The 24878-nt window shown below is 44.9% G+C and overlaps 1 protein-coding gene across 1 annotated transcript in view; it reads left to right on the top strand.

The window, feature by feature from the left end:
• TLN2 (talin 2) overlaps positions 1 to 24878 on the top strand; it is a 176561-nt gene that overhangs the window by 41932 nt on the left and 109751 nt on the right. The window contains exons 12-23 of the mRNA XM_012645035.1: positions 1824 to 2004; positions 2865 to 2978; positions 5160 to 5268; positions 6100 to 6308; positions 6874 to 6972; positions 10876 to 11043; positions 12278 to 12572; positions 15254 to 15420; positions 18681 to 18809; positions 20363 to 20476; positions 22481 to 22594; positions 24547 to 24681. Coding sequence (XP_012500489.1) covers positions 1824 to 2004; positions 2865 to 2978; positions 5160 to 5268; positions 6100 to 6308; positions 6874 to 6972; positions 10876 to 11043; positions 12278 to 12572; positions 15254 to 15420; positions 18681 to 18809; positions 20363 to 20476; positions 22481 to 22594; positions 24547 to 24681 — 1834 coding nt within the window. The remainder of the gene's footprint in view (positions 1 to 1823; positions 2005 to 2864; positions 2979 to 5159; positions 5269 to 6099; positions 6309 to 6873; positions 6973 to 10875; positions 11044 to 12277; positions 12573 to 15253; positions 15421 to 18680; positions 18810 to 20362; positions 20477 to 22480; positions 22595 to 24546; positions 24682 to 24878) is intronic.

The raw sequence follows: 24878 nt of genomic DNA, 5'->3' as shown, positions 1-24878 counted from the left end.
TAGCTCCATTTATAGATGAGGAAACAGATTTAGTAAAATTAAGTATCACCTAATAAATGATACTTTTATGTTAAATAGAGCTCTGTAATAACTGTTCTTATCTACACTTTGCTGTGTGTGTCCGACATGCTGTCTCATCTGATCCCAATAACAACTCCCTATGCAAGGGGTCAGCCAGAGATCATCACACCCAGTTCCTGGGTGAGGAAATGAAACTCAGAAGTTAGTGGAGATGCACACACGCGGCAGAGCCAGGACTCAGATTCAGTTTTGTGATGTTTCCTGTAGTATACTGCCAGAAAGTTCTAGCATGTTCCACTGTATTGGACTTGCTTAGCCATAGTAGTTTACCGAACATTTCCACCCTTTCCGCCATTTTCTTGCAATTTGCTTCCTTGTCACCCTGAAGGTGCTTTTCCATTTGTCCCCTGTTAGTACACAAGTTGGAGCCAAACTTGACGGGGTCCATTTCAAGTGCTTGCTACCTTCTGGCAAAGCACCTTACGTCCTCGGGACGTAATTAGTGACTATTGGATGGAAATTGGTAAGCCAGCGCTTCCTGACAGGGTGAGCTGTTCATTTCAGAGGGCTCTGCTGTACTCATGTCTCCTGTAGGAACAGCTCTGTAAGCTCTGAGCCCAGAGTGCTGGGACCCCCCCCGCCCCGCCTGGGACCATTGTGGCCCCCTCCACTGCCTCGGGATCTGATCGCCATGGGGTCTGATCAAAGCAAGCAGGAAGAATGGTCCAGGGTGGTTCCCATCACTAGACCTTCCGCTTCCTCCTGTATTGGTCTTTGGCTGAGATCTCAGGATGCAGCTGATTTCTCACTGGAGCCCACAGAACCACCCTCCCTAGTCTAACACCCTCCCCCTTCCCCCAGATGTCATGTTTCTCCACAGATGTCTGTTGCTTGGGATCCTAGCATGGCTATCAAGCTTTGCTCTGGGCAACAGGGAATGATCTGTGATGGTTTGAGAGCCCTGGGGTGGAAGCCCCTGCCTCTTAATGCAGCTGCACTCCCCTCCCCCTCCCACACATGCACACAGACTCCCCCCACCCCATTCTCCCTGTGGGTTTGTCCCCTGGGCTTCCGAAGAAGATATGCCACCCTCAGACTCCTTACTTTTGATCAAAGTCCTTTGCACTTACCATTCATTCTAAGAAACTATCAAGAAGTAAAAAAAAAAATACATAATTTTTTTTTGTTAGACATCCTAAGAGTCTTCCCAATCTTTAATTGAAATCATCTGGAAAAGGTGCCACAGACTATCACATTGTGAAGTGTCCAGAGGCAATGAAACATCCTCTGTGTCAATGGTCTTGGACCTGGGGTAGGGGGAGCTAAGCTGGGGGAGATTTTAAGTTCCTTTCCACATTTCTCCCTTCAAGATCAGCAATGCTTTGTATCTCCAGTCCCTAGAATGGAACCTGGCATGAGGTAGATATCGTTTGAATGAATGTGCTTTCAGGTATGATTTATCAAATAATAGATCAGTTTATCCAGAACCTTCAGTTAAACCTGGAACATCATTATTATAGGAATATCTGCTTTGTTTTATTTTTTATAAGGACAAACTAATTGCATAATACTGTGAACCCATTAGATGGATAGATTGGGAACCATTATTTGCATTACTGATTGTAATAGGATTCATCTCAGGGTTCTTCCTCTGAGCATTTTTGTACTACTTCATTCCTAATTTTCCGTCTGTGTGTGCTTCTCTGAATCGGCCTCCACAGCATAGAGCAGCGAACATATGCTACATCTGCGGTGTCCTCTCATTACACTGCACACAGGTGACCTAACTGCCTTCCCCGCAGGTCCACCATCTTGCAGCAGCAGTTCAACCGCACCGGGAAGGCGGAGCACGGCTCGGTGGCGCTGCCGGCCGTGATGCGCTCAGGCTCCAGCGGGCCCGAGACCTTCAATGTTGGCAGCATGCCCTCGCCGCAGCAGCAGGTCATGGTTGGGCAGATGCACCGAGGCCACATGCCGCCACTGGTGAGGCTTCCTGTGTGTGTCCCCTGCTCGTTAGTATGCTGCCGCTGGTGTGCGGGGGACGCTCTCCAGCTCCCGTCGGAACCACGGCTCATTCAGCTGTGAGCTTGTTGGATGACTCTGATCATTGCCTGTCCAGGATCAGAGGTATCCTTTGTGGCTGGAGAATTAGGGACCTCTCAATGTGACTTTGATATAGGGGCAGAACCCTGCTCCCCTGCCCTGGCGGCATCAAGTGGATCAGCCCAGATACCCCTTGGAGAGTCTTGGAGGTAGCCAGGTGTTCCGTGATGCTGACATTTCACGCCAGGAGCCATTGATTTCCTTCCCCCGTGCTGGTCGGTCTCAGTGCCTCTCTGAGACCTGCCTTGGGAATCCCTGGCTATTTGGCAAGAATTTTTTGAAAACTTAAGAGCCTCAAAGCTCAGAAACAATTTGACTCTGCAAAAACAGGCGGGCAGTAGGTTTGGGTGGGATCCTCAAGTATTTATCAAGGAGTGATCTCATTTAACACTCCCATGTTTCCTGTGCATGAGATCTTTTGTCATCAGTACTCAAGGATGGGATCCCCTTAGTTCCCTGCAAGGACTCTTCTGAGCTTTCTTTTCAGCTAATTAAGCTCTGCACGTGCTCCTGATTATAATCCCTCTCTTGCAATCACCTTTGTATTGTATTCTATTAATATAATGCAATATCTATTTCTGGCCTCCAGGTTGAAACGGGACATGGTTTAGGCGCTGTCGAGGTGTAGCCTGGGCTGCTTTGTCTTCAGCTTTCAGTTCTGTTTTGCTTTGTTTTGCATAAAGGGCCATGCCAGTCCCGGAGGTGTGGTTTGACTGCCTTGTGTTCATCTGCCCTTGCAGACCTCAGCCCAGCAGGCCCTCATGGGGACCATCAACACGAGCATGCACGCCGTCCAGCAGGCCCAGGAGGACCTCGGCGAACTCGACTCGCTGCCACCTCTCGGCCAGGATATGGTAAATATTCTTCAGTTGTTTTCATTCCACGACTCTGCCCTGGCAGAAAACAGGGCTGCACACTCTGTCCGGATTCAACTAGTTGAATCTTTATCTCCAGCTAGGCGAGATGGACACCCATTGTTTTTTAAGATACCGAGTATCCCTTGGTACACCCACACAGGAGAGAACCACAGGGTGCTACTAGCCTTTGGCAGTACCACAGGAGGGCTAAGAACAGGCCTGTGATCTGGGTTCACATCCCAGCTGCAGTACTCACTGGCTGTGTGAATCTGGGCCACTTACCCTCTCTAAGCCTCCACTTCGTTATCTGTAAATAGGCTTGCTGTGAAGATGGATGGTCTAATCCCATGTAGAGTGCTTAGCACAGTACCTAGCACATGGCGAGTGCTCATTAGCATTAGCTGTGTTTGTTTTTATTACCACCTGTGGTTCTCAAACTTTGGCGTTCATCAGAATCACCTGTAGGGCTTGTTAAAACACAGCTGGGCTTTCTCCCTGTTTTTTCTGACTCACTATGTCTGAGAAAGGGCCTGAGAATTTGCATTTCCAAGATTTCAGGTGATGCTGACGCTGCTTGTGTGGGGGCCATGCTTTGAGAACCCCTGGTGACTACTAAGCTTTTCAGCAGGGAAGGGGAATTAGCCCAGAGACCTTCCTATAGCTACTGTTGCATAAAATCATCTAACTCCTCACTACTCAAATCATGGTCCGTGGGCCAGCAGCATTGGCAATACCTGGGATCTCGTGAGAGGTAGAGAATCTTAGGCCTTGCCCCAACCTGGTGAATCAGAATCTGCACGTTAGCCAAGTTCCCAGCTGCTTTGCGTGGACATTCAAGTTTGAGAAGCGCTGGCTAGTACTGTCATGCTCAGCTTTGCTTTATGCGTTAGAATCACCTGAGGAGCTTCAAAAACAAAGCCTAAGCTCTCAGCTCAGACTGAACAAATCGATGTCACAGTGGGTGTGGCCTGGGTGTGAGTGGCTTTCATTCTTCCCGGGTGATTCTAATGGACAGTCAGGGTTAAAAGCCACTGCTGTAGAACTGGTACCATCACAGGGGCCAGAACCAAGACACAGGCTGTAGCCTCATCTTGTTCCATCAGGGTAACTGCCCTCCAAATTCTCCCTGAAATGCTGGGTTTTCATTTGCACATTTTTATGCATGGAAGCTGCTGGGGTCCTCAGTGCTGTTTCTCTGAAGAACCTGAAATCATTAAACATTTTGCTTTGGGGAACTTTAGGGTGAAACTATATCTGGCAGACTCCCACAGGCAGTACGATTGTGAGGTAGTGTTTTAAAACATGCCTGCCTCACCAGTTTTCAAAGAATGAGAATGCAGTAAAATATTATTAGCACTAGATGTTCCCAAACCTAGGTTAACATTCTGAGGATGTTTTGGGAAGCAGATCAGCACCTTACTGCAGGGTCATCATCATCAATAAAAATGATCATTTACTAGCCGAGTCCTGGAATGCCAGAAAATAGAGAATTTGCTATTTATAGGTTCAAATAAACATAAAATATAAGAACTAGAAAGGGTTTTTAAAGAGGTTGAATTCCTGCAGTAGAAGAAATGTAAGGCACAGGACTTGGACATAATGTGCCCAGGGTCATGTCACCTGTTAGTGGGAGAGCTGGATCCAGAACAGGGGTCTTACCCCGTGCCCCCAGTCTTACCAGGAAAGATGTCACCTCTGCATGAGCATGGCACTTCATCATCTTCAAGGCAGTTCATGTTATAAACAAGAGACACTGCCTATGTTGACAGAGAATGCCTGCAAGCTGAAACGCCCTCATTCTAGCCCTGTTCCCTAAAAGGCAAGGTGAAAATTAGCAACCACTGTTAGTGCTAATGTGCAGTATTACAAGACATTGATTTTTCTCCTCGTTCTTTTTCAGTCGAATTTACCTAAGTAAAGCCAGGTAGAATTTTCCCTCCTAAGATCTTAAAAGTTAAAAGCGATGTAGTGTTAGTATAGACACAGGAGGGAGAATTTACATGCCATTCAGCATCTCTGAATGAGCACGAGGCCTGTTAAGGATGTTGTCTCGGATGACTTACAGGCCCTGTCAGAGGAGTGTGGCCGAAATGCTGGTCCCGTTTCACGGCAGGGCTTCTCGGGTCTCCTGGGTAATTCTGTGCCATGATCGTGTCATGCTGTTGTCTGGCTTTGCAGGCGTCTAGGGTGTGGGTTCAGAACAAAGTGGACGAATCCAAACACGAAATCCATTCCCAAGTCGATGCTATCACGGCTGGAACGGCTTCGGTTGTTAACCTCACGGCTGGTAAGTCCCTGAAGGATTTGTGGTGTGTTGCGGTTTTATTCTTAAAAAAAAAATTAAAAATAAATAAGCTTTTATTTGCTGATCAAAGCAATAGATTTTCATCTTATGAGAGGGTAGTCTATTTTAAGGCACTTGGAGCACTCTAGGCATTTTCTCCCAATGACCCAGGAGAAGTGTAAGAAACATCTCATTCCTTCTTGTCTGTATCATGCATCGTCATTAAAAAATCACTCACTTAGCTCTTCTCATTGTCAATATGCTGGACACACTTCGAAATCTGTTGATGCTAGTTTCTGCCTTCTGGGAGCTTCCAGTCTGAAAATGGTTTTGTATGAACAGACCGTCATAGATGCCTTTACCTGCCTTGCCCAGCAGTGGCCTCACGGGGCATAGGGTGACTCCCAGCCTTGCGTTGTCACGCAAGAGCTGGGAACTCTCTTGGCTTCGCCCTGCAGCATATCATTGCTTCAGGAACAGAGTTGATCACCCCTCCTCACTCACCCCTGGCTGCTGACAGGAGCCTAATGAAAAGGTCCCTGAGATGCCGAGACTTCCTTTGCAATTGTAAAGGTGCCCATGCTCAGCATTTCATTGTATGAGGCATCCAGGTAAAAGGACCTTTCGAAGTCCCCGTGGAGACAAGGGAGTAGCCCATCTCACTGTGCTCATGTGAACTTTGTGTCTGACTCCTGCAGGATGGTGGGTGATGGACTCTCACCAATGTGGGGTTTTGAAAATTCTCACCAGGACCACTCGCCTCCTGCCAACCTCAGTCTCCTCGACGTGCCCCACCCTCCTTGAATGGTGATGGTCTTTCTTTCTCTGTCCCAGGTGACCCTGCAGACACTGATTACACAGCTGTGGGCTGTGCGATCACCACTATTTCTTCCAACCTGACGGAGATGTCCAAAGGCGTGAAGCTGTTGGCGGCCCTCATGGATGATGAGGTGGGCAGCGGGGAGGACTTGCTCAGAGCTGCAAGGACCCTCGCTGGGGCAGTGTCAGACCTGCTGAAAGCGGTGCAGCCTACTTCTGGAGAGGTAAGCTCTACAGCCGAGCAGTCACTCAGGTTCTGATGAGACAGGTGCATCCTTTGGGTGGGGGAACATGGGGCTCTTCCTTCCTGAGCAGTTCCTTCCATCCTGATGGGGTAAGTTACCACACAGTATTTGGAGTTGTTGAACTGGGAGCAGACACTGTTGTTCAACCTAAGTTCTTAGTATGAAGGATGCCCCCTCAAGGGTACTTGATTAGATGCCATTCCAGGAACTTAACATTCACAACTAATACACATTTAAAGGGGACATGGGTTTGCACCCTACATTCCATAAAGCACTTTATCACCTTCTTACCAGCCGAATGAGGCTCATTTCATTGGACATTTCAAATCCATCTACCTATTGCTGATTCATGAGACAGTGAGTGGTTCCTTGCACAGATTTCACCAGAACGCTTATGTCTCTCCTATCTGGCACACAACCCAGGAGTCTCATTTATATACAAAAGGAGCCAATCCCATGAGATTCCTCCTCCTGCACTACCATGTCTGATGACACTGGAGGAAATGCACTTTCTTTCCAATGAAGATGTGTTCTTTGTTCGCAGCCTCGACAGACGGTTTTGACCGCTGCAGGAAGCATCGGGCAAGCCAGTGGGGATCTTCTGAGGCAGATTGGGGAGAATGAGACTGATGAGCGGTTTCAGGTAAGATACGTGCGGCTTTACAATATCGGGAAGGAGCCTCAGTGATGGTCTAGACACAAGCAGGGAGGATGTACTAGAAAACAAACCAAATCTTCCTTGAGCTGTGGAGAATGCGATTGAGGTGAATTATCTTGGGAGTGAGGTCTTTTTGTGTTAATTAAAAAAAAAAATTTAATGGAAAGACTCATTTCACTTACATAGCATTTACTTAACCCTCTGCTTGTTTGTCAACACGCTGGACATTCTTTAAACACAGAAGTGCAGAAAATAGTGTCATGAACCCCTTTGTTATCTACCACCCAACCTCTGTAATTACCAACTGCTGGCAGATCTGGTTCTGTCTGGGGGCAGTTTTTAATAGCATCATTCTTGAGTCCACATGTAAGCGTGAAAACGCATGTACTTCCATACACGCATATGCACACAGTGGAGCTTTCCTTTGCTTTCAGAGGTGGGTCTACTTTCTGTGTCTTATCCAAAACCACAAGTGTGGCAGAGAAGTCTTTTTTGTGACCCTTGTGTTCCAATACCAGGGACAGGTGCTGTTTGTCCTCTGGTGAACAGCTGTCACCACTGTTTGCAGCTGGCTTGATGCATGGCCAGCATCGCCACACTGTGGCTCAGACAAGACCTCCATTTGTCTGTCTCCCAGAGTGCACGGGCCTGCTGCTGGGTAGTCCAAGCCAAGAGGAATTTCTCTTCTCATGCGCTCGTGGGCCAACGCCCTTTATTCTTCCTCTTAAGTCTCTGATTTTGCAAGTAGTAGATAGATCTTAATTAAAAGCTTGCAGTTCTAGCCCAGGTTGCCCTTTTTCAAATCCTGTGTCAAGTTCACTGGGAATTCTGCAGAATTTCATTAGCTTTTTTAAAACCTTACTTTGTTAAAGTTTTTTTCCAAATTATTAACTTTTTATGTAACATATAAATATACAGTTAAACATTTATTTAGAAAAATTTACAAACTTATAAGAACAAATACCACAAATATAACTAAATCCAGAAAAATAACATAATGTTTTTTATTAACTACCTGACATCCCTAAATAGCTTTTCCCCCACATTTTTGGCTGCATCCTCTTTGGCCACCTCTTCATTTGACAATGATTTTGCCGTATTTGATAGAACAAAAACATCATTCAGCCTTCTGCTGACACTCAGGTTTCTTGCTTCCTGGGTGGCAACTTTACAGGCCATTTTTATCTACTGTAGAAATACCAAACTTCATCAGCACAAGATGTGTTAGATACACTAAGACATGACCATATATGTTGTGAGACATGAAACCTGCATCTTCATCCATAGATATATGTGTTTCTCCTTCACTATCTGCAGACCTGTGGCCCTGGGGCCGTAGGACTCATCATATCCCATGGTTCAGTTAGACATCCAGTGCACAAACATTCATGTCACGATGGAGGGTGTGGGTCTCCATTATGGGTGGTATGAGTATTCCTGAAAGCCATTTCTACACTGAGATGGCCAGTAATAATTTCACTATGACCAGAGTTTACCTAAGACCACATAAATATACCCCACTAAACCCAAGCTAATTGTGTCCCCATCCTTACTTCCCCTTCGAGGTCCCCAAACTGCCCTTGCATTGGCCTTTAGTTTTTGTATCAGAGCAGGTAGTTCTTTTTAGGCAGGTACCTACTTAGGAATTTGGTAAATATGAGATTCAGCTGCTATTTAACTAGGCTTAATTATCCTGAAATAGTCAATTTACTTTCCTCAAAAATGTTATTGCTTTCCCCAAAGTGTTAAGGAAGAAGATTAAGGAAAAAGTCACAATTCTTCCTTAAGACATCTCATGTGTTCTTGTATTTTTAAAAGATTTACTCTTTTATTGATATGACAGATTCTTTTCATTGGGTACAAATGCAAACTCTGCTCCTTAATGTTTGTTTCTATTCAGACGTCCAGAGAAGCAGGTTCACGTTCAGGATAATAGAGTCATGGGGTGTGTGTTACCTGCGAAAGGCCTGACTTGAATGTTTGCATTTGTGTAAGGTCTCTAGGTAAAGACCAGGGCAGTAAGGTGATCCTGCCACCTCCTCCAGTTATGGGTGGCCCCTGACTTACTGACGTTGGATTTCTTACTCTATTTTTCTGATTCTTGAAATCCTATCACAGAGCTTTTCTTGGGTTCTTAATGTACTGCATGTTCCCAGAGTTGACAAAGATTTATTTTACACAGGCTACATAATAGTGGTCTTGTTGAAAATTTTGACAAAGGCCTTGTCAGCAACTGTAGCTGTAGTATCACATTCTTTTTCCAACTATTTTTTTTTTGGACAAAATTAGTAGGAGGAACAGGATTTCTTGAAACGATTCTAACAAAGCCCTTTCGAACAATCGTGATTCTATGTGACCACATCCTGGTCCCCATGTGAAAAGATGAATTCATATCAAGTGAAGGAATACTGTGACCTACTTTGGGAAGTTATTTTTAAAAATCTTTTAAATAATTTGTGACATTCAAGCCGTGTTTTCACTGAGCATTGAGGTAGGTGTCTAAGAACTGAAACTGCCACATTGGGAGAGATTCCTGTTAATACAAGTTGTGGAGCAGACAGGTGCCAATCAGATCCCAGCGGCGTCTCCAACTTTTAGCACCGCAGGCTTTAGTTTTTCCTTGGATATCCAGGAAACATGACCAAAAAAAAGACTGGACCAACCTATTCCTTTTTAAAATGAGCTTACTTGGTAGATTGATGGGTTTCCGGTTTGCCTAGATTACGTACAGTCATTGCTCTGTGTAAAATTTTACAGGCTTGAATATTCTTTCCAGTATATCTTCTTATAAAATATCTCATTGTAAAGACTCTGTGGGTGCCCTTTGCATTTAGAATCAAAAGTGCTTTTTATTATCTGATGAATTAATAAAGACTTCTGACCCCATTTCCTCTAGGGGAAAAACCTTGACATGTTTGTTCACAATAAAAATGGCTCATACGTTTGGGAAGATATTTCTAAATCAAATAAACTGTTTTCAGTATTAAAAGCTAAGAAGTGAATGAAATGTAACAGTGGTTATTCTTCAGGTCAAACAGACGGGTGAGAAATCTGCTAAGGCTGTATCAAAGGATTCCTGATTCTGCAGGCAGAGTGCCTTCTCATGGAGTTGAAGCATAAACCGATCTTTAAAGGCTCCAGGCTCCTTGCATCTTCAGGCAGATTGTCCTGTAGCTCGTTTATTTATGTAGGCTCCCTTTCCACTTTCCATAATAATTTAATTCTTATCCAGAAGGCTACAGAACACTGAGAATAACTCATGTTCAGAGCATTCCTTGGCTCCCGATCTGTGGATCTGTAGGTGTTGGTGCCAGCTATGTGTCTGTGTGTGTCCAACATTGCCCTCTGCAGGTAGAGATGTGGCTGAATTTCTGAGGATAACTTGGATCTCTCTGCAAAGTAGAAATTGAAAAGATAAATTTTGGAGTTACGGTGGGGCATGATGTCTCAGAGGCCGTGAATTATAACTTTCCTAGGGCACATGATGTTTGTGGCATCTGGATATATTTTCAGCTTCTCCTGATTCACCGCATCAACCGCATGTTCAAAGAGACGTCAAGACTCCGTGTTGGATAAGTGCATCAACGTGAATCAGTGGTTAAAATGAAAACCATTCCCTCAAATTAACCCACTTTAGATTTAAACCTCTGCTACTTAATGGATGTATGAGAGACTGAGTTGTGAGGACCCAAGTCTCCTTCCTTAATTACCTCTGAAGATAAGCTGACTTTTCAAAATATAAGTGAAAAAAAAGTCTAAAGTGCTAAAGGAAAAAGATCAAATGGAATTTTAATAAAATGGTTAGGTGGATGCCACATTTAATTGTCAGGCTGTGAACAGGGTGATTAGAAAAAGATAAATGAATAGTCTTTGATTCCCTTTTCGTAGGATGTCTTAATGAGTTTGGCCAAAGCTGTTGCCAATGCTGCTGCCATGTTGGTACTGAAGGCGAAGAATGTTGCCCAAGTGGCCGAAGACACCGTCCTACAGAACAGGGTGATCGCTGCTGCCACCCAGTGTGCCCTTTCCACTTCCCAGCTTGTGGCGTGTGCCAAGGTGAGCCAGGCGGCACCGCAGCCCTCTCTGCACAGTGTCACATGCTCTTGTCTGCCTCCGGGCATTGGGCAGGAGCAGGGGCAGAATTTGTTCAAATAGTCTGAGACTTAGAGCTTGCTTCAAGTGTCTTCTCTTAAGCGACATGATAGGATTTTAGCATAAGCTTTCTAATTCTGCTTTTATGGTTTGCTTGAGTTCTCAAGCAGTGGATACTTTTTGCTAATCCACTTTTATATGCAAATTGCCGTCTTACCCTTCGGACCTCTCGATGCATCTTATTTACACCTGCACAGAGAGAGTTCTTGCATCGTGTGGTGCATCATCTGCATGGGTGCAGAAATAATCCGCAGAGTTCGTGGGAACCCTTTCTGTGGCAGTGTCCAAGTGAGGATGTTAATTGTTGCCAGGGTGTACACACTCCGCATTTCATAGATCACCTCGCATGATCTGCGCAGCAATCCTGTAAATTAAGCTCCACTATCTCCAGTTTACTGAGGGGGAACCTGAGGCCCTTAGATGTTGTAAGTAGCTTAAGGCCACAAAAGTAGTAAGTGGCAGAATTGGGGTTATAACTCGGGTCTGTTAGCCACCAAATACCCTTTCCGCTCCGTCCCATGCATCTTCTCAGTGATGATGTGTCAGAAGATGGGAAATGTCCACTACTGGCCTTGCTGACGTATCCTGCTGTGCAGATGTGTGATCTGGCTCAGCCTGGCATTGACATCCTATGGATGGATTTGCAGCGTCGGTCAGAGGTGTGCTCGGTGGTCTCCCTCCTGCTTTCCTCGTCGACCCTGCCAGGATCCACAAATAACTGACAGAATCCCATTCTTTAAAGGACCATGAGGCAGACTTCCAGGTGTCTCTGAAAAAAAGAAATAACAATTCTCTTAGGTGGTCTACCTGCTTATCCTAGCTCAGAAGACTCAAATTCCAAGGATCCTGAAAGGGAGGAGATATAATTGGTAAATATCAGAAATTTCTGTCAATGGAAGTAGGTCAGTGGTATGGATTGTCATGTATGACAAAGATAAAAATTAGGGGGACATCTAAAATCACAAAATGAAGTAGAATAGTGAAGCGTGAGAAACCTCAACGATAGTTTAGTTGAATGCCTGGTCCTGTGAGTGAGGAACTGAGGCCCAGAGCAGGAAGGGACTTGTGGGGACTGCAAGGGCCCATGAGGGACCAGGAGTCATTGCGGTGCTGAAGACCTGCTCCTGTCTCGCTTCAGGTCGTGAGCCCCACCATCAGCTCCCCTGTGTGTCAGGAGCAGCTGATTGAAGCGGGGAAGCTGGTGGACCGCTCCGTGGAGAACTGCGTCCGCGCCTGCCAGGCGGCCACCACCGACAGCGAGCTCCTCAAGCAGGTCAGCGCGGCGGCCAGCGTGGTCAGCCAGGCCCTGCACGACCTCCTGCAGCACGTACGACAGTTTGCCAGCCGAGGCGAGCCCATCGGCCGCTACGACCAGGCCACCGACACCATCATGTGTGTCACTGAGAGCATCTTCAGTTCCATGGGCGATGCTGGTAAGGGTTCCATGATGGTGACGACGTTAGGGAAAGTGACAGCTGCCTGCGTGACTGGCGAGGGCAGACTCTGATCAGCCTTGGCTGAGGCTTCCTCACTGAGGCTCAGAAAAAGATAGGAGACTCCAAAAGTGCTCTTTCATAGCCACACTTAAAGACTTCAACAGAGTTAACCGGGTTTTTATTATTATTTAGATTCAAGGTAAATCCCTTTTGTTCTGAGAATGCATGTGTTGGGTATAGTACGGTAAAGTTGGAGCAGCCTTGGAGCAGCCACAGAAGGAAACAGGAACAAGGCTTGGGATGAAGTTCATTACACTTCCAGGTCCCCTGGAGGGACATGCTGCACAGGGTCTCAGGGGAGACCACCAGGGTGGTCAGGAGGCAGAAGACAGGAACTAGGGGAGGACCCAGACCACAATCTTTATTGGAGTGTCCTCGGGAAATGCAAGGCAGGGCAGAGGAAACAGTTTAGGATTGGCTAGTTTACGTAATTTTGGCAGGCTCTAAGTCATAGAGAGGGTGGCTAGTTGCCTGGTACCTGTGCCTGGGATGATCAAGGCAGAGGAATATTGCCTCCTGGGTCTCTGGGCCAGGTAGAGAAGGCAGGGCTCTGGATTGGCTAGTTTGCATATCAGAGGCATTCTCCCAGCTGAGCCCTTGGGATCTCTAAGAATCGGCTAGCTCCAGAAGGGGCATCTCCCCCAGCAGAAAGGTGTTAAGATGTCAAAACATCATACATAATGTACGGCAAATTTAAAAATAAATACCTTTTCAATCTGTTGAAAAGTAAGTCTCCCCAGACCCAGCCCACCACTGTGTCATCAAAATCCCCAGAAGTGACCATTTAGCAATTTCTGTTTTATCTGTCCAGGATTCTCTCATCTGCCTACAGTCATGTGTGTGGGTGAGAGAGACCCTCTCTTCTTTAATATATATTAATGGAATTATATATGCTATTTTATAATCTTTTTAATTTGATATATATCTTGAGACTTTTTTCCTGTCCACCTATATATTAATCTTTTTAATAACAGCATGGTATTCTATTTTTTTTTGGAGGTATCATAATTTAACTGTTATCTTTTATGGGCATTCAGGTCATTTCCAAATTTCTCTGTTTGTTTTGCTTTTATAAAACTGATAGTACAATAAGCCTTCTCATAAAAACAGTTTACTTTGGGGGGAACCTATGTCGGGTAAATTCCTATCCGTGGAATTGCTGGGCCAATAGATATGTACATTTTTTATTTTAAACGTGTTTATGAAAGTTCTCTCGAGAAAGGACCCACAATTTGCAACCTTCCCAGTAGTTTAGAAGAGGTCTGTTTTCCTAGTTCCTCACCAGCATAGAATGACACCTTATAACAAGTATTCTTTTTTAGAAAATTATCTTGTGCTCTTTTATATCCTTCTTAAATGATTTAACAAGATAGGAATGCTACACACATTGGGTTTTTTTTTTTTAAATTCTTTTGCTTTTTTAATCATCCTTTTATTTTGTGATGCTTTTAGATATACCAAAAAGTTACTGAGGTAAGACAGTAACTTTCCCAGTTTCCCCCATTCCTGACACCTTCCCTGAACCATAGTTTTTGTCAAAACTTGGAAATTATTAATAGCATTGGTACCTTGCTGCTAACTAAACTACAGACATTATTCGGATTTCATCCATTTTTCCTCTGATGTCCTTTCACTGTCCCAGGATCCAGTCCAGAATACCACACTGAATTTAGCACATTTTTATTTCTATAAAAGCTTTTTTCTTCCCCCTTAATGTTACAGTGCTTCAGCATTGCTAAATGACCTCTGGGAGAGGAAGAAATCCCTTGCATTTGAGTCGTTTTATTTTTAATATTGATTATTCCTCCAAAAGGAAGTTGAAATAGATTTCAGTAAAATCACAGGCACAGTAAGACCAAAAAAATAATAATACAAGATCAAAACCAGCACTGGGAAGAAAAGGATGAGCAAAGAGAGAATCAGCAGGGAACGCTCTGGGCTAAGCCGCATCTTAGCATCTGAGCATGACGCTGGGGTCTGTGCTCTCTATTAATGAGGGCCACATGGCACAAATGTAATGGCTTGTGTGATGTCATTCATGTGGTGGTAAGTAGCATGCAAATTAATCCAAAATTTAAGAGTAATTTTATTCTATGTCCATTCCTCAAAGCAGCCGTCCCCAACCTTTTTGGTACCAGGGACCAGTTTCATGGAAGACAATTTTTCTACGGGACGGGTTGACGGGGGGTGGAGGTGGAGCTCAGGCGGTGATGTGCGGCTCGGTTCCTGAAGAATTTATTTTAGAGGCTTTTTTGTAAGCAGTATTGAAAGTGAGGTAAACAATGTTTTCTAAATAAGAATTTACTAAAGATAAATTCACATAATTTTATTTCCTGCCTTCTGCTTATAAAATGCTTCTCTTTGGCTACTTGTGTCACGTTTTTCCTTTACAGTTAACGGTTGAACTTGGATGTGTTTGGGGCGGACTGTCCTGGCAGCCACAGAAAATGTTTTCAGTTCAGGTTCTAATTTGGGTGCACTGCTTAGGAGTAGACCATGGAGGTTCAGTTTTCTCCATCCAGCTTGCCAGAGGAGTTAGAGACAAGACCGTACTGGCTCCTAAGGTTTTATCGTTCTTTGGAAAGCAAACAGTCTGCATCCTCTGTCCCATCCTCTAGGTGAAATGGTGCGCCAAGCCCGGGTCCTGGCCCAGGCCACATCAGACCTCGTCAATGCCATGAGGTCAGATGCGGAGGCTGAAATCGACATGGAGAACTCAAAGAAGCTCCTGGCAGCAGCGAAACTCTTGGCTGACTCTACTGCTCGCATGGTGGAAGCCGCAAAGGTATTACACTGGATTTGTGTTTGAGAAGTGAACATTATTAAGTGTTAGGATTTGGGAGTTACCTTCAAGATAGACGATGGTCAGCCGAATGTGCATTTTTGTTTGTTTAAAACCTATATGGCTTGCAACATCCAACCTTGTGTCCAAGGAGGCGATGGGACATCCGAATGAAACCCTTTGGGGGGATGGTACTGACTCAGCCATAGCAGCAAAGTACCCTGCTTACTTTTTCCATTGGGTCCTCACCTTTGGCTGCTTTGAAAGGGGTGATTAATTTAAACTTGAGATTTTCAACAGTAAATTCACGTAAGCCCATTTTCTTCCTTCATCCTTAATTTTTTTTGCCCTCCCCCATTCGTCTTCTCAACCAAATTCCTATCAAGATTTTGAATAGCGGAGTGTCTCCTACTTCATTGTTCTTCAAATTCCACTAGCAATTTTAAATGTAATAAAAGCATGAAGAGTTAAGAGTTAGCTTTGTGCTTTTTGATAGCTCTGCTATAATATAACGCTTCTGAAAGATAGTGATTCTTAACCTGAGTCTGTTTCAGAGCCCACAGTGAAACAGTCTTAAAATGCACTCGCCTCAGTTCCACCCCAAAGGTCCTCCTTCACAAAATCACAGGTGGGACCGAGCAGGGGTATGTATTTGACTTCTAGAGGCTATTCTGATGCATACCTCTAGGTGAGAACTGTTTAAATGGATAAGGCTAGATTCTTCTATGTTTTTGTTATGCATCGAGCATACATTTCTTGTAGAATTAACAGAAAATACAGAGAAGTATGAAAAAAAAAGAAAAAAGAAAAAAATCACCTTCAATTCGTGCCCCCAAGATAACATTTCTATGCATGTAAGATTCATTAAATGTCTCCACATCTTATCCTGTCTCTCTGGCCTTCAACAGAGTAGTAGCGTGTCTCAATCAGATGTGTGAATTACTTCACATAAAATGTATTGAGACCTGCAATGAACCATGTAGAGGACCCTCCCTGTTTGCACTTGCCACGTGTTCCCTGAGGGACTGCGAATTCTTAGACATCACTCATGAGCAGGGGTGAAGGAGAGACCAAGGAGGGAGCAGGGTCTGAATTTCTTCCCTTTGTCTCCTGATCCCTGTTTCATCTAAGAGCCAAGTTCTGCTTTTAACCACCACCTTTTAGCAAAAAATATGCATTAGAGTTTTGTATAGTAGGTGATTTTTATTTTAAGGTTTTACTAGTTTTCCCTTCCCTTCTAGGTCTACACATAACTATTTCAAGCAAACCTTCATGTTCACAAAAAAAATTGCTTGCTAGTCTAGAAAGAACCATAGGGAAAATCTAGTCAATGCCTTATTTTACAAATGAAAAAAATTAAAACTCAAAAAGATGTAGCCTGATGTCACACAACCAGGGCTGAGCCAGACCAGTACACGTTTTTTCCCCGTGATGGGCCTGCTCAGCAGGCCGGTTCACTGAACTCACCAAGTGACCAAAAACCTGTTTCTTCTAAGTATTTATGCGGCTTTTGGTTGTTTATATTACGTTGGACAATGTTAAAGTATTTCTGTAAATTCTTTTAACTTTTAGTTAAAAGTCGTCATTTTGTCTTGATAGCAATATTTTACTGAATTTTGTCGAAAGCTAAAGAACGCCTGATGGTTGGACTTCCAAATAATATATTTAAGGTGCAAAAAAATACATATTTCATAATTAATGACTAAGTTTTCAGGCTAAGATTAGTACTCCATATCTGATACGCATTCATCATAAAAAAAAGACATTGCTGAGCAAGGATCCAAACATCCCCATCAATGTGAAATGCAGAAGTGCTGATTTCCAGCTGCTCAAAGCATCAAATGTAAAATCGAGGCTGATGTGGCCACTTGAGGTATTGATAAAGGGATGGTTTAAAAAGTACCTGACGACCAGGAAAAATAAAACGACTTTCATAAACTTGCAAAAGAACACAGGAGTACCCCAAGTAATCCTTTTACACATGACACACAGAAATAAAATTTCTTAATTGCTAGAAACACAAAATCAAGACTGGAAGAGTGGTTAAAGTTTGAAAAAAGAGGAGATTCTATTCAAGAGGATTGCTAAAACAATTCTGCCGCAGATGTTAAAACCATTGCCTCCAGTATGCATTGCTCTCACTTTTATAAATAGTTAAAAGAAATAGGTTCTTATAAATTGGTAAATTTGGCAAATTGACTGTTTGGAAAATCTAGACATTCAGAAAATTGATTTTTGATAAATTGGCATGCTGTTCTCCCTGCCTCGAGAGCAAATAGTATTGCCCTGAAGTGTTCATAGGAAGAAACTCGTTGATCTATACACCATCAAGCACATGTTACAAAACATCCAGGCCCCGTGAGAGAAATCTTAATTGCTGCTTCGATTGTCGGTGGAAGAGGAAGGTAATGTAGGGAGAGGATACAATTTCAAGTCTGTGTTGCACTATTGTGACACAAAATTCTATCCCCTCCCTACGTTACCTTCAGTCTTCCCCTAATTTGGAATCCTACCCTTGTGAAGGAAATCCACTTAGATTTCTAAGACATGTTCAACTAAAGCAACATTGTAAAAAGGGCAGTAGAGCTGGACACAGAAAGCGTGGTGACGGGCTGTGCACGGCGCCTTCCTCAGGGTCAGGGCATCGGGTTTCTCTCATTAATTCACTACAGTTGGATGCCAGCTCTATTTTGCCGTACTTCACCACTCAGGCTCTCTAGGAATGCGATTTCTAGCATGGCTTTCGGTAACAACATTTCCTTACGGTCTTTTTGAAAGGCACTCCCCTCCCCTCCGTGCCCCCGTGCATTTATAGTGGAGTAGGAGTAGCCCTTCACAAGTACCGGGACCACAGGGCAGAAGAGTGTTTCAGCAACGACAAGAAGACGTGTATCATTACTGTGTCTGTGCCAATGAAAATAAAATTATCCCTGAGAAAGATGGGGAGAGGGGAGATTTATCTTAGTATCTTTTAAACCATGGGTTTCTGACCACAAGTTAATTTGTATGGACAACCAAGGCTATGATCTCAAGTGTTTAATTATTACCTTGGATTTCTTACTGTTTAGCCATGCAATTCTGAAGCATCCCCTGGTAGATATATTTTACTGCAAGAGGAAACATCTTCATCATAAAGATATCGCCTGTGGCATTTGGCTGTCGTTCCAAATTCTTTCTACTACTAGGAAAAAGTAATTTTGAAGGCATGAATTCAGCAGCTGTGCCCCCTGGACCACTTGAAATCTTTATTTTCATTTTTGCAGGGCGCTGCAGCCAACCCAGAGAATGAGGACCAGCAGCAAAGGCTGAGAGAAGCTGCAGAAGGTCTCCGTGTAGCAACCAATGCTGCTGCCCAGAATGCTATTAAGAAAAAAATTGTCAACAGACTGGAGGTCAGTAAAGAGGCTGGCTTTCTGGGTTGCCTATTTGAGATTGCAAAGAGTTATTTGAAAAAATAGTTGAATTAACAAGGCGATGCCTATATAAAGAAAGCTAAATCGGGGTTAGTGACATCGTTTAGTGGTTTAGGAACTGTAAAGGCATTGACAGAATGGGAAAAATTGTTGTGGTAAGCTAAAATTCTTCCTGAGTGTAACATTCGGGAATAGAATGCAGACTTTTTTCAGGAGGAACACGGGATTTTGTTTTGTCTGGCATTAAAGGATGTACACATTCAGGAAGGACCTTGCGCTAAAAATGTTTATATTTTGTTGGAGGCAGTGACTTTTTGGGGGGCTTCCCATGGGAGATACGGGCTTTAGAACTGTGGGCCAACCCCCGAGCCACAAACCGGTACTGGTCCGTGGCCTGTTAGGAACCGGGACACACAACAGGAGGTGAGCAGCGGGGGAGCGAAGCTTCATCTGTATTTACAGCCGCTCCCCATCGCCCACATCACTGCATAAGCTCCACCTTCTGTCAGATCAGCGGTGGCATTATAGGAGCACAAACCCTGCTGTAAACTGTGCATGCGAGGGATCTAAGTTGCAGGCTCCTCGTGAGAATCTAACGCCTGATGATCTGAGGTAGTGATGCTAGTCTAGCACTGGGGAGTAGCTGCAAACATAGATCATCGTTAGCAGAGAGGTTTGACTGCACAATAAATGTAATGCACTTCAGTCATCCCGAAACCATCCCCCCTGCCCCTGATCCATAAAAAAAATTGTCTTCCGTGAAACCGGTCCCTGGTGCCAAAAATGTTGGGGACTGCTGCTTTAGAAGACTAGAGATGGAGATCAGGCTTGAGTAGTGAGGTTTGAAAGGGAGTAAGAAGAAATACTTTGCCATTTTTTGGAATATTTCTTCTGAACAAAAATTGAAAATAGTAAGAGGCACAAACTATGTAAGAAAAAATATTGCTCTCACGAATGTACACGGGAGAGCCTATACTAAAATAGGGGGATTGGAAGCCAAGAACCTGCTTATGTCATGAGGACTCCCTCCCTATATAGTCTGCTGTATTCTGGAAGGAAATCAGCTTAGGAGGAGATGAGAGAGGAAACGGGATTAAGTGACCTGGTGGGAAAATCTCTACATTTCTGCACGAAGGCTTACCGGTGTCATGGGAGGAAAGTCGTGGGCATCAGTGTTTGTGCTTGACACGGAGCAGCCTGTGCTGCTCATGGGAGATCTTTGATCCTAAAGCGTTTAGACTCGGTGCAGCCTCTCAGTGCCACCACAGTCTTGGAAGTGTCCCTGGTCTTTTGAGAAAGACAAACGGACATCAGGACTTGAGCTTTCAGGTGTGCCTGTCATTACCACTCGTCCCAGGGAGCGTCAACCCAAGGGTGTTGTGAGGTTAGGCTTAAGGTTTTTAAAATAAGTCAGGGTCTGCTCTTGGAGCTCCTTTAGAGCAGCAAACCTGGGCCCGACCCTTTGGTGGAAGTGGCATGCAGAAGGTGCCCGCGTGTCTGTCTGACTCGCCTTGTCTCCCTCTCCTCGGCAGGTCGCAGCCAAGCAGGCCGCCGCGGCGGCCACACAGACCATCGCCGCCTCCCAGAACGCGGCCGTTTCCAACAAGAACCCCGCGGCCCAGCAGCAGCTGGTGCAGAGCTGCAAGGTGAGGTTCAGGCGCGCACAGAGCCGGGTCTGCTGCGATGACCCTGATAGCATTAGAGCGCCGAGTGCCCTGGTAATTCAGTTAAGACAGATAATCCAGGCCCCTGATCCAGTTTGCTCCGGCTCCTGTGTTCCAGGTGTACATACGTCTGGTTTTTGTCCATCAAGCGGATGGCCTGGGTTTGGAGGGAGAGTATGGTTTCCCCCTAGCGTTGTCTTTGTCTGCCTGCATTTCTTTTTGAGAGACAAAGAGGATCAATGATGAGGCCACCGTAGGGCCCTGAAACAGTAATGAGGCATTGAATTTCTGGAATGCCTCTCTTTGACAGGCGGGCCTTGGCGTTCGGTCTTCGCTCACCGTAGCAGGGGTGATTTCCTGCTTTCTACCACCCCTCCTTGAGGATTTATTCCTGGCTGGCCTCTGTGACACAGTGCTTTGGTTCTTCTGACACCTAGGCCTTGATGCTGAGTTGAGGCCCGCTTCCCACAGAGGCCACAGTGAACCACTCTGTTGTCTTCCCAGAGAGCTGATTCTCTCAGGATACCTTCAAATGGTACCAGACACAAAGTCCAATTGCAGAGTCATGGCCCACATGTGGGCGGCGCATCTGACTGGGGTGGGAGCTGGGCGAGAGGCATGTTTGCCTGGGCTGGGGTTATGAGAGCTAACTCCCTACTCTCCTCCACATCTCCTCTGTAAAATAATGATTCACATGTGAGGGGGAGTCACTGCTTCTACTTCAGAAATGGGTTTACTTCTGAGGGGGAACCACCTGGAGCCCACTCTTCCCAGTTCTGGGTTCTCCAAGGCCAGCCCTGCTGTTGGGGACTGATGGGCTCTAGTAGGAGAAGCCTCAGCGATGCAGTAGGGTCCTGGCCAGTGCCCTTGGGTCCTGGATGGATGGAGAAGGGGTCTTGCTGAGAGTGAGGCCCCCGCTCCGGGGGAGTTTGTTTCCTGTTGGGGCCTCAGCTCAGCTGCCAGCAGTGGGGGAGGCTCGGCCTTTCCCCTTCTCATGGAGCACATGCTACTCGTGTCCGGGAAAATGCCACAAGATGAGCCCCTCTCTCCCTTTTGCAAAGAGACTGAAGATAATAGGTCTTTGAATATCACTGCCAGGAAATGAGAGGGTCACTATTTATCAGGTTGAGGTGGGGAGGGGAAAGTGGGCCAAATTACTGGAATCAGCAGTCCTGAAGGGGTTCTGGGGAAAATTCCATGGAGATATTTTTTTTTAACCCTTGCTGGAGCAAGTTCCAAAGAAAAAAGTGTCGTCAGGCCAGCATGCACCAGGCACCTCTATCAGCAATGATGGCACGGTGCCATAACCTCTGAGAGCTTGGTTAATCGAGGGACCGTGGGCACAGAGGGGAAATGCAGGTGGAACACAGAAAAAGCAGAAGGCTTGTCTGTTCAGGCACCATGGGAGACGGCTAGTGTACGGCAGCCTGGCTCGCAGAACGCTGCTCCTCCCTCCCTTACCCTGGCTGTAGGTTTTCCAGTTGGAGTAATGAGAAGTGCTACTTAGAGAAAGAGGGGCCGTGAGTGACAACAGGAAAGCCCGTGCACAAAATGCACACCTGCAATAAGGGGCCAAAGCACTCAAATTATGCTGGGAGCTGAGTATTTCTCTCACTGTCTTCTCATCATGGGACCATGTGACTTCATTTTATCCACTTGTGAATTGTGTAGACTATTTGATTCTAAGTGTGCAATGCCAGTGAGCCATGATGGTGTGAGTTGTAACTAGGGAAATTACTTTAAGGCCTCATTATAGAGAGCCATCTTTGGTGGAACGTGTTGAGATCTTTGGGACCTGGAGGAGAGTACCCAGGGCATGGGCACAGTGTTGGGGAGGACCCAGCTGGCTGAGTGTGCCGTGTCAGTCCAAGGCCTGGGACTGGGTATAGCACATCCAAAAAGTGCATCACCTGGGTCACTTTCTAACCTCTTTTGACGATTCCACCATTGTAGCTGTGCTTATTTGCATTTCCGTGTGTTCTGTAGGCAGTGGCTGACCACATCCCTCAGCTGGTGCAGGGGGTGAGAGGGAGCCAAGCTCAAGCGGAAGACCTCAGTGCCCAGCTGGCCCTCATCATCTCCAGCCAGAACTTCCTCCAGGTAACGCAGAAGTGGCCACCTGGGGCTTACTCAGAACCCTCACCTGGGCAGGGCTGCCCTTTCAGGAGAGGAACTAACAAATTCCTCAGCCTCAGCTAAGTCTTCGCAGTAAGCAGGATTACTCCTCTATATACATTGCCAGTTTCAGGAGAGCTTGGCTGAGCTTGGCAAAACAAAATGCTAATATGCAGGGAAATTGCCCCAGGGAGATGGCACATGATCCACTTTTCTCAGAATTATCATATTTATTTCTCTCCTAAGAGAGAGAACATGTAATACGTTGCACGTTGTGTCCTAGGACCAGGTATTGCTTTAGCTTTCCTAGTTTGCAGAGAGCCTAGTGCTATTATTCACGGACTGGGAAAAGAGAAGTGGTAAGTGCATCTTCTCCAAAGACATAATCATTCTTTGTGGCAATTGTACCGTTAGCATTGTTAGTCTTTGTAGGGGTGGGGGTAGATTCATTTTAAGGCAAATTAAATCCACAAGACTGTTAAGTTGTGGGAAAACTCCCTTTGACCTACTTCTTATATTCAAATCTCTCTACTTTATCAGCACTTTTTCTCTACTTGTATCTCATAAGCAGTCGATATGATTAGGCGATTCAATTCCTCATCCCTTTCTAGTTCAACTGATAGTTGCAGGACCCAGTGATACATCTATCTGGTTCATTTTTCAAGTGCTGTAATTCTAACATGCAGAGATAAAACATGAGAGCTTTGATGTGTTTCCTCATGTTTTAACTACACACATACACATACACACACACATGTATGTATATACATATATATTCTTGTAAATTGGGATTCATTATATATAGGCCCTTTGTGTTTTTCTTACACCATTATGAGCATTTGCGATTTTGAATAAATCTTCTACCATATGGCCCTGCTCTGTGTTTAACTGTTCTCCCATTATTAGACATAAAGGTTTTTAATTTTTCTGCTATCATAAATAACCTATGACTGATAAAAATCTTTGCTCAGATCTTTGTTCCCTTCTTGAATTACTTCCTCAGGATAAATTCCTAGAAACGGGATCTCAAGCAGCTTATTTTTATCTTCAGGACATTGAGAATTATGACTTGGACAAGATACTTCTCTGTTCACTGGGGCGGGTAGGAGCATGGAGCAGGGCTGTATGGCGTCAGGACAGAGCAGTGTATACGTGTTTCTGGTTCCACTATGGCCCTGCCCTTGTTTTCCCTTTTTCTTTTGTTCTTTTGACTTTGCTACTGTAGACACTCAGATCTTTACAAGAAAAAGGGAAGGTTAAAAATAAATAGAAACGGAACTGACAGATCAAAAAGTTTGTACATTTTAAACTTTCTTCATACATGTAAAATTGTCCTTCCAGAAGGTTGAGCAAATCTAAATTTATAGCTAGCAGTATATGGAGCATACTTTTTCATCTTTTATGAGATGGGGAATCAAACATTTAAAAAAAATACATGTTTTTGCCAATTTGCTCTATAAAACTCCTTTTGATTTTGCATTTAATATACATGCACACAGACATCAGTGCATGGCAAAATTATTTTTGTGAGATGTGAGGTCATTTTGTTTTATTTGTCTGCCTTCATTCAAGTAGTCTATTGGGTATATTTTAGACTCAGAATAAAGAGCTAGTCCAAGAAACACAAAGACCTATTTAATAAGGAATTCCTCTTTGAAATCTGTTTTACATGAGAATCTTAAGCCACTATCCTAATTTTGCCTCCCCACCAGTGAAACATTTTTTTTTTTTTAACATATCTAGAATATATTACCCTAGAGTATCTGATTTGGGGTGGCAGTTGTGTGTGTTGGGGGTGGGGGGACTAGTTTAATATTTCCTTTTTTTTTAAGGGCAAGATAAGTTCTGGCTGATAGGAAGGTGTAGCTGTTTGGATCTTGCCTTTCTGCCTCTTGTTGCCCAGGAGCTGTCCTTACTTCCCATTCATCTCTCTGCAGCCTGGCAGCAAGATGGTGTCCTCTGCCAAAGCTGCGGTGCCCACCGTGAGTGACCAGGCCGCAGCCATGCAGCTGAGCCAATGCGCCAAGAACCTGGCTACCAGCTTGGCGGAGCTGCGCACCGCCTCGCAGAAGGCAAGTGGAGCCTTGTCACGGCGGTTAGCTCGTTACGGATGGAGGTTTTCATTCCTTACTGCTCATGTGGCTGGGGTGCTGCCCAGGGTCTGCACACTGCTGGACTTGTTTCTCGGCAGAGTTGTCTGTTTCGTTTGCATGATGGTTAAGGATGCCCCTGTGGATTGGCTTTTACTGCATTTAGCCACCATCTCCCC

This window comes from Propithecus coquereli, unplaced genomic scaffold (genome assembly GCF_000956105.1).
Source record: "Propithecus coquereli isolate 6110/MARCELLA unplaced genomic scaffold, Pcoq_1.0 Scaffold224, whole genome shotgun sequence".
NCBI classification, from domain to species: Eukaryota; Metazoa; Chordata; class Mammalia; order Primates; family Indriidae; genus Propithecus; species Propithecus coquereli.
The sequence above is the reverse complement of the archived record's forward strand: the minus strand, read 5'-3'. Positions and strand labels throughout refer to the sequence as shown.